At 35.6% G+C, this 10,000-nt stretch overlaps 1 protein-coding gene across 15 annotated transcripts in view; it reads right to left on the bottom strand.

Moving 5' to 3' along the window:
- Window positions 1-10,000, bottom strand: part of FOXP2 (forkhead box P2) — a 440,098-nt gene that overhangs the window by 56,558 nt on the left and 373,540 nt on the right. For all 15 annotated transcript variants that reach the window (XM_054220133.1, XM_054220094.1, XM_054220067.1 and 12 more), the window contains 2 exons: window positions 4,810-5,023; window positions 3,087-3,191 (listed from right to left, as the gene is read on the bottom strand). In XM_054220133.1, coding sequence (XP_054076108.1) covers window positions 3,087-3,191; window positions 4,810-5,023 — 319 coding nt within the window. The remainder of the gene's footprint in view (window positions 1-3,086; window positions 3,192-4,809; window positions 5,024-10,000) is intronic.

Raw genomic sequence — 10,000 nt, 5'->3', positions numbered from 1 at the left:
CTTCCTACCCCGACTGACTTAGGAGCAATGGAATGATAATTAATTTTGCAGACAAAATACAATGAAGTTTTGTCATATATTATTGCACTCTGGCATTTAAAAAAGCATCACGAAGAACTACTCTTAAATGCTTTTAGTGATCTACTGGGCTCCTCACTTAGAGACCGCAAAATTAGTTTCTGTCAGCACCTGTTTCACACCAAAATTCTGGATTTTCATAAGCATTTTTGGCACTCTTCTAATTGTTTCAGTGCCTGGCATTTATTTTTTTTAAATCTTGTCATCTTTCCAGTTATGTCACAACTTTTTCTGACCTGTCTTTACATTTTGAAGTTTTTCTTAAGCCAAAAGTGATTATTTTTACCGTACAGTCAAAACTGATCTTGTGTACATGAGCAACTGTAATCGAACACCTTCTTGTCAAGATAGAAAATTACTCCATAAAACACAAACTGTGTGTTTGTGTCTATAGTTGAAGAATATCAAAGAAAAGATACAGGATTAGGTTTTCCTATATATACAGAAATATATTATGGAGAAGATCGGCTATATTTTCTTGAAACCAATGCATACATTTCCAAATATGAATCTAGTCCCCAGCACAAAAAGTGTAACTCCTTTAGCTATTCAGAATATCTCAAAAGAATTCTACATAATCGAAGGGTCCTCAAATGATCTTAAAAATAAAAACCATTCATACTGGATAAACAAAAATGAAGGTGAAAATAGCTTTTGTGGCTATAGTCATTTATTGCAAGTTATTCGTCACTTCGCCCTAAATCCTTTCCATTATTAAGAAAGTAAAGCAAAGCCAGTGTTTTCTATCTTAATCCTCCTTCTCAGATGCTCTGCACAGTATTTTTTTTTTTAAATCAAGCTGCTAGGTAAACCATTTTCTGAGCACAAGAAGTTGGAGCTCACTTTGTAAACCAGGCACTCTTCAAAGCTGTCATAAGCATATTATAGAAATACACACTACTAGACTGGGATAGTGTACCTTATTAATATTTCATTTTGGTACAATATACTTGCATTAACTCTCTTAACACAGGTATCATATTGTTTCAAGTCAGAGAACCTAAAACATCGTAACAAAGATTAGACTAAGAGCAAAGCCTTGAAAACTACAGACATTAGTCCTGTCATCCCCTATAAAGTTAATGGGTTGGAAAAATGGTCAATCTTTGGACTAAAAGTTGATATTTAATTGAAAGAAAATGTTTTTTAATTGTAATGGGGATTTTGCATTAGTGTGAACATGAAAAGGTACTAAAGAATCTAATGCAAGGTTATGTATTGATTTCCATCTCAACGCTAGTGTAAAATGAAGGAATATTTCTATTTCATAAACAACCTCGTCTATTCAGCACCGTGACTTCTTATTCGTTTTAAGGGCATAGAAGACAGAATTGAATGAAAAGAAGAAATAATAAAATATTCTCAAACATTTTTTTGATGGTGCATAGGACAAAAGCCATGACACTGCTGTAAACCCTGACTGACTCTGCCCCAGAATTATCAAGATGTTATATGTCGCTTTCACATTTTCCAGGGTTATTTGGTTCAGAAAAGCAAGAGCATCTGTAAACCTAGCACTACACCGCCTTAATCAAAATGGTTTTAGTGATCGTGGATTATAACGAGAGACCTGACATAATGGATGTGCAAAGTCTGCCCACAGAATTAGCATCACTATAGCCTAGAAGGACGGCCGTATTTAGAAAATGGAGTTTTTTCTTGAAAAGGAGAATGCTTGAGTTAAATGAATTTAAATTCTTAGTATTAATAATACTTAGAACACTAGGTTGCATTTGGGAGATTTCATTTTCCTTTTAATACAAACTTATGTAAATCAGGTTCTTTTAAATCCTTATCCAGTTTTCTCCAATAAAAAGCCATTATTTTGACATTCCACTTAATGCACTTGTAAACAAAAATTTATCACGAGTGATACTTATCTCAGATTTGCAAGTCAGTATAAGTTACTTCACTTAAAACTGAAAGACAGCATGAAAGATGGAGAAAGCATTGCAAATACTTTATGAAAAGTATTGCTATAATTCTGATATAAAAGTTATTGCGATACCGAGTACTTATGGTCTGTTGTTAAGGTGCTTCTGTTATATACCCTGTAGTCTACCATTTGTAAACACATCTTTTTGATGTTTCTGCCAACATCCTGGCAACAAAGCAGTGCAATTTCAAATGAGCTAATTAACTTAATTGTTGATGAAGCATGAAACAGTTCATTCACCCTGTTAGCTGCACCATGACAACATAAGAGTCTCAGCCCCTGAAGTTACTCATCTATATAAGCCTATCTGTAGCTTTCCATTAAGATCTATTGCATGCCAAAATGAGTACAGCTCTTCTGACAAAGACCAGTCCATAATGTACATAGGTAGAAAATCAGTGCTGTTCTTGCAAATTCAAATGAACACAGAATACTAGTAATACTTTAAAAAAAAATAATGCAGAAACCCATTGTAGTTTGAAGCTGCAGATGAAAAGCACAAGCTGTGTCACCTATTTTCTAAATGCCCTGATTTCAACAATAGCTGGCAAACCCAAATACTGTAAGTGAAAACTTTTGACATCACTGTTCAGTCCTGAAAGGTGCAAACCCACCTGTTCACAGCGCTTTTTTACTGTGTCTTGTGCACATACAAAAGTAAAAGCAAAAATAAATTAGCAAGTGAAAGTTAAATGGTCACGCTTAGTCCTTTGTGCTTTTTTATTTATACTATACACGTTAATTCCCACTATATGCAAACTGTCAGCATTTAAAACGTGCTTTTTCATACCCTTACTATCCAATATACAATCTAAAGCATTTCTTCAAATTTTCTGAGGCTCCATTCCAGTAAAGGATAATAAGAGGATTAAACACTGTGCTACTGAAAGGCCTGGAAAAGTGTTCGACATGAAAGAAAGGATAACAATTTGACCCTCTGCAGATAGCCTCGATTATCCAGTTGCTTGGAATACACAAAAAAATCTCTGACGTGATTTACAGTAAAACTTTGTTTGCCATTGCCTTTCCCTCGCCTCAAACAAGCCAGTACCAACGAATAAAAACCACCTACTTTAAAAATTGTCCAAAATCTTCACAAACGCTTTCACAGCCAGGCCATTTGCAAACTCCATGACCATAGAGAGTATGGGAGGCCCCAGTCTCCTCATGTGACGAGCTGTAGCAAAAGAATAAGGCATCAGATTCATCTCAAAAGCCATAATCGTTGGAGGCTGCTAGCGCCTGTCAGGTTACGATCAGTGACAAACAGGTCAAAACAGGTCAATTTAGCTCAGAGCAGTCAGAAAAATTTAATCGTTCTATTGAATAGTTCAACTGCCAAGGCTAGATGATGTTCCAATTAGAGAAGAAATAGAGCCAAAGATGACTGTTAATAAAGGATGAAAAAATAAGATGACTGTATAATACCATATGCTAATTCTGCCATATGACCTTGGTGTAACATTTACCTATAAATAAAAAATATACTCAGAAGTGATCAATTCTGAGAAGAAATATTGAAGATGGACAGTCAGAGTTTAGGAGTATCGTGAATGTTACTACAAATTATTTGGATTTTCTGCTTTGTGTGTAAAAATAATGCTTCCATTAGCAAATATTTTTGTTCACAAGCGTTGCTTCCATTAGCTACTTGGCTTCATAAAAAACCCCGGCTGTATTCTGTGTCTTTTTTTGGAACCTCCGCAATGGTTACAGCTATCAAAGAAATGTACAGTTATCAAAGAAATTCAGGGGACCGTCCCATGGAGGTGGGTGTCAGCTACGCATCCTGAAGCAAAGAACCTTTCTCTGAGACATTAACCACAAAAGTAACGCTAACTAAAAGTACTACTATAAAGGTATTCAGAGAAATACCAGTTTTGGAATAATACAAAATAACGATAGAAAAATGTTTTCTCAGTCACATGAGGACCAGAGACGCTTAAATTATAGTCTCCTATTATAAATATTAAAATAATTAAATGGAATGTTTATTTGATAACACAATTATTTACAATTTAGGTTATGTAGATACAGATTAAATTTCATCTTATGTTGTGATCATCTACATGTGACTATACTAAAATATTTACTAGTAAGTGCTATGTACTTTTGTATGCATTTAATCCATTACTTGAAAATAAGGAACAGTAAAAAAATATCCATCAATACACCTGAAAAATTATTTTAACTTTATCCATATGGTTGAATTCCACTGTATTACACCAACACTACTGAAAATTTGTATGAAATGTATCAACTACGTTACTGTTGTGCATAGAAGAAGGAAAATTCAGTGCTTTTCTTCACAAGAGATCAACAATATGAGAACTGCTTTAATGTACTAATTTTTAAAGCACTTCTTAATGGTGTCTTTGGACTGTATTACGGCCTTGACAACTAAGATATATGTACATATATATGTAAGGGCCTGACTGCCAGATGTGTTAATTCAAATATGAATGAAATTACACGCCTACGAAAGTGCCCACAATTCTGCATTTACACCTCGAAACTAGCACACTCTACTCTGGGATTTCTAATTTTTAACAAAACTACCATAAATTCACGTGTTATAAAACCACAGGCAGGTAACTGTCATCACATCTGCAAAATTAGACATCGTTATTGAAAATGATGCCCCATTAATAAAAAGTTCTGAAAAATCAAGTCTCCATGATCTCTTAAGTAACCTGTATTAAGTGTTATTTTGTGATTGGAAATACGTGACTTACGATGTTAAACAACAACTTTATGTCAAAAGATAAGCACAGTTGAAATCTTGTCAGAATTACCTGTCTCGCCTTGCATTTAGAACTGAAGACTGTCCATTCACTATGGAATGATGAGTTATTGGTGGTGATGCTTTGGAAGTGGTGGAGGAGGTAGTAGAGGAGGAATTGTTAGTAGTGAGGTCTAGCCCTCCATGTTTAATGCCATTGTCTTCCATACTGTGAACTCCAGTCACTTCTTTCCATAACTGCTGAATCTCAGCAGGACTTAAGCCAGCTATAAAATGAAAGAGAGCCCCACTAATATAACAAAATAAAGAGTTTCATATAATGAGCTCAGTGCTATTAATGGATTAATGCCAACAATAAAGCTGATGCTGTTTTTCCAGCACAATCAATGTGTAGTAAAACATAAATTCATTTTTCTTCTGTCAGAATCCAGGTAATCTAACTGTCTTCTCTTGTGTTATAAACAGTCAATTAGAAATCACCAATTTTAATAGTATTATATTCCTTATGAAAACATTGCTCAAGAATCAAAGACTGAAAGCTACAAAGAACTTGCAAGTACTTCTTGACAAGAAAAAAACCCCCAACCCTAAATATACTTCTGGATAAGATTTCCGTTGTCTGCTTAATCAATTTCTTGACATGGAAACACAACTCAATGAATCCACAGCTAACTCAGGTTTTATAATTCCTCTTAATCAAACACGTAATGGAAAATAGAAAAACATATTACACTAAGGATACAAACATTGATATTCTCTTTAAACACTTAACAAGAGCAGGGAGCGGGGGAAGAAGACTGGAGAGAGAAAAATCAGAAGACAAAACCAAAATCAATGAGATCATAACAGGTTTAACACTGGAGCAGAATGCATCTGACTTTAATTAATGACACACTCAAATTCATTAGTCCTGTTTAATATTTAGAAAAATTGTTCTGTTTAAAAATGTGTCTTAAGAGGCAAAACCAAAGCGACTGTTTGGAAGAACAAAACCACTACAGCACAGAGCTAGATACTGGTGACCGCTTAAGCTCTTCAGTACCATTCAGTGGCACCAGGCAAATATAAAGCCAACAAAACCGGCCCATTTACAACTCCCCCTACACAGATGAAATCATATGTAGTGCAGCCCATCAAATTCCTGAGCTATTTTTTTTGTGCAGTTCTACTGAGGAAAACAAATTGGTGGGTTTGGCTAGGAGAAAGGAGACTTTGTCTCACCAGCCTCCTGGGGTGATGGGCAGCCATACAAAATTTGAAGAGCTTCTCAAACTTCTCCGCTATATGCACAGTACTATTCTGGAGTCCAGCCACCAGATCTTTGCAGATAGAGATTAAATTTGCTCTTTACTGCAGTTGTAGCCTGAAAACTTGTAGTTTCCAGGATTCATCCTCTGCCACAAATAGCAATGTCTCATAGAATGTATTCATACATCTGTGTTAGGGTTGTCTGGCTCAAGTTGGGCACTTTGCACAAAGTCATGGAAACTTCCATTACAATATGCTTCTGCCCGGAGTAAGGACTCTCAAAACACAGGCAAGAGAAGAGCTGTGAGCATTCTCTTATCGTTCCACCGAACATGCAGCTAAGGCAGGGAATTCAAATTTTGAAAGATGAAGAGTACATCAGAAATACATACACCTTCTGTCACTGCCAGTCTTTTTAAGTTTGACATCTCTCTTTTGAAGACCACTAAATTAAATGTAGAAAAGAATGAGAAGCCCAGAGAGCTTCTTGTGAAACATCTGGTTTCATGGCCAGGTTTTTTTAGCCTGACATGGTTTGGGCCAGAGGTATCTTAAAATCTAATTCTGTCTTTTGTATCTTGTCTCAACAAGTGAAATTCAGTAAGATACGCTCGCGGTATCTAGATCTGCTGGAATGTAAAACTTCCAAAATGTCGATGTTGTCTGAATCAAAATGTCGGTCTTTTTATTTTATGAAAGAGCTCAGATTTATTGTCCTTCAGAAAAGGATTATAAAGTATCTATTAATTCAAACTTTTTATTGAGGATAGTTTTGTTTGGTAAATAAGTTACATTAGAAAGATGTAAAGAATGTTTTTCACTGTTCGGCAAATCTCTTTATTAGATAATGTTTTACTTTGAAGACACAGGAACTCAGACTACTAAAAGAGATTTAACAAAAAATTACAAAAAAGCACAGTACATTCCTTAATACTTTCAATAGCTGTCTCACCATGAAGTATACAAAGCTATTAAAAAACAGACTAGTAGTGATTTACAGAAATAATAATTTCTGGAGGTAGTGTGGAAACAAACTGGTTGGAAGGTATTTTTTCTTTTTTTAAATTATGAAAGGAGCTAATTTTTAGACTACTATTCTGTGTCCTGCTTCTCTACCTTAGCTACCAACACCCATTGGCAAACTCAGTCAATGACAAAGTGAGTAAGAGTTGATTGGAAGGTAAATCTTAAAACTGGAGTTCATATCATATTTGTACAGCGAAAAGCTAGATTTTAAGGAAGCAAGCAAAGAAGCCAGGCTCTAATTTACTGCATTAGAGAGATGGGTAACGGGAGTGATGGTAATACTAGTTGTAATTGTTTAATGAAGGTAAGTAATTACTGCCGCGTTCATGAGGTATGTTCCAGCAACACTGCAAATAACCCATTTTAGCTTGGTAAATAATGGTTACCCGCAAATGCAATCAGAAATCAAAATGAAAAGTAATGTATTCATTTAGGTGGCATGATATACACAGTACATTATTTACTTCAAAGTCTTCCCTTCCTCCTGCTGTTGAACAAAATAAACTAATCTTGTGTTGAAAAAAATAAAAACCAAGAATAAACTCATCTGCTTGAATGATCACAGGGCAAACATATTGTTGTGTCTTGCAGGGAGAAAATTTTCATCAAACTTTGGGCCCTGGGGGAGCTGGGAAGGAGCCACCCAGAAGCTGGGTGAAGGAATGAGGGCTGGGAGCAGCTGGAGCAATGGCCCTTCCCATGGGCAGGCGTCTCCTGCCCCCTCGGGGCAGCTGCTGGGCAGCCCCTTCCTCTGCGGGAAGCTATGGATGGAGCCGTGTCTCCAGGCTGCCTAGCTCACCTAGAGGTTTTTTTTTTGAAATCAGAAAGAAATTTCTCTCTGGGCTCAGGCTGGTTAATTTTATCACTTCTTCAGAGCACTCTGAAAGGCTGCCTTTTAGGATAAAAGGATTAAGGGCAGGCACTTAAAAAGTATAAAGTTAATAAGCAGATTTGTAATTAATTGTAAATTATGGCAATTTTGTAGTTTCTGTATCTAAAAAAGTCCAACTCTCATTTTACAAGAGACCTGTAAAATGGCTGACAGATATTTTAGTCTGGATGTAAAAGCAGCATAAGTTTTAAAGTTTCATAGGTTGTGATAACCCTCAAAATACTCTCTCTACACTACATTAAAGGAGAAAGGATCAGGAAAAGGACCCAGAGTGGGATAAAAATTAGGGACTGTAATGAAAAGGGCAAATAGTGATTTGCTATGTGGTTTACTAGCACCAAGAATTCTGGGATTTTGAGGTTAATTTTATAACTTTTTTCACCACTATCTACTCTATTTTTATGTTTGCATACATACTTAATAAAACTACCACTTATAAACCCCATCCATGCATTTGGTTTGATTTTCCTACATGGCCTGATTGAAACTTAGGGTTTGGGGTTTGTTAGGTTTTTGTTTGTTTGTTTTAATTATTGTTGTCGTTTACAGTCCTTTGCATTTAGCTAATCAATGCAGCATCACATGGAAGTAACTCACAGCGAGCCACCGGCTTTGGGTATGGCATAGTGAAGATCTGGACACAAAACATACGCTAAAAAACCTCTTGTATCTTATTTGCTATACCTGACCATAAAGAAAATGTGGTAAACATTCCCGTCTTTTAAAGGCAGAAACTATACTTGGAGCAAATACTGTTTATACACGCAAACCTTACAGCTGTACTTGGAAGTTAGGTCTTTTCACACTAAGAAATGCAAACGCCATGCTCTCTCTGTCACTAATAATTTGTGGTTTAAAGGACTCTTTATGACCAATAACTTATAAACATGAATCCCCCTGTGTTTCTCTCATTGTTCTAGTCATCCATGTAACTCAGCAATCTAAATGGATGTATATAAAAATATTCGTGTTACACATATGTAAGTCCTTCTGTATAAGCATATTCTACACCTTGCAGCACTGTGGAAGGAGAAAAACATCCTTTTACCACATCCAGTATGCATTACCTTAAATAAATTCTGAAGGTTTAATTTAATACCGCCACAGAAAATGTCTGTCATAAAATTTGCTAAATTTTATAAAACAAAGGAAGTTTGATCCTCTTACTTTAATGCAAACCCCAATGCAGGGACATCTTTGTTAAATCTAGTAAGTACTACTTAGATTTGTAAATATTGAATATATTTGGATGTATTTGGATGTGTAAACTTAAGATTTACGAAAAAGCCTCAACAGATCTGAAGCCTATTAATCTTATTACATTATTATGAACCGGACTGGGTGCTGTACCTTCTGATGAAAGACACAATGTGCTGTAAGAAGCCCACAGAAAGAACTCTGAGCCGGTCACAACTCTGCATTTGGTTCTCTCTTTGTTCTAGCACCTTGCTGGGAAGACTTTTCTTCTCACCCTCATCACTCTAATTTCATCTCGCCTGGCACAGAGTTAGTGGCCTTTCTGGAGATGCAGAGAGGTTTTCCAGGAAAAGCTGTCTTGTGTTTTTTAAGTTTGCGCATTTACATCAGGTCTATGAAAAACTGAGATCCTATAAAATTACTTGTGTATCTAAAGGAATCCTACATACACAGTAGATACTATAACTAGGAGAGAAAAATGGGAAGAATTAAACACTTGACTGGAATTCATTATAATTAAAAAATATCAAGGCATAAGCAGACAAGAGATTAATTTACTTCAAAAAACCCCAATCCAGATATATTTTAACTGTAAAATTTATTTTATTTCTTTAGATTCAATCTTTCTTTGTCATTACTTCAGTTATGCTTAATTCTTTGAGTAAAAGAAAGTTCTTAAAAAGAACTGTTTACTAGTTCCCCTAAAAATGTGTTAAAAAAGGTATTATTTTTTCTATGTTTTTCTACTAGAAGTGGATGAATGAGTGTTGCGTTAAACTAATGAATATCAATGCAATTGGGTAGGAGTGCTCAGGGAAATCTATGGGGATTGCTTAATGTGAGAGAAAACCTGAGGAATTCCTCTTGCAACAGATGGCAC

Source organism: Rissa tridactyla, chromosome 1, assembly GCF_028500815.1.
Source record: "Rissa tridactyla isolate bRisTri1 chromosome 1, bRisTri1.patW.cur.20221130, whole genome shotgun sequence".
NCBI lineage: Eukaryota > Metazoa > Chordata > Aves > Charadriiformes > Laridae > Rissa > Rissa tridactyla.
This window is presented reverse-complemented; position numbering and strand designations above follow the sequence as displayed.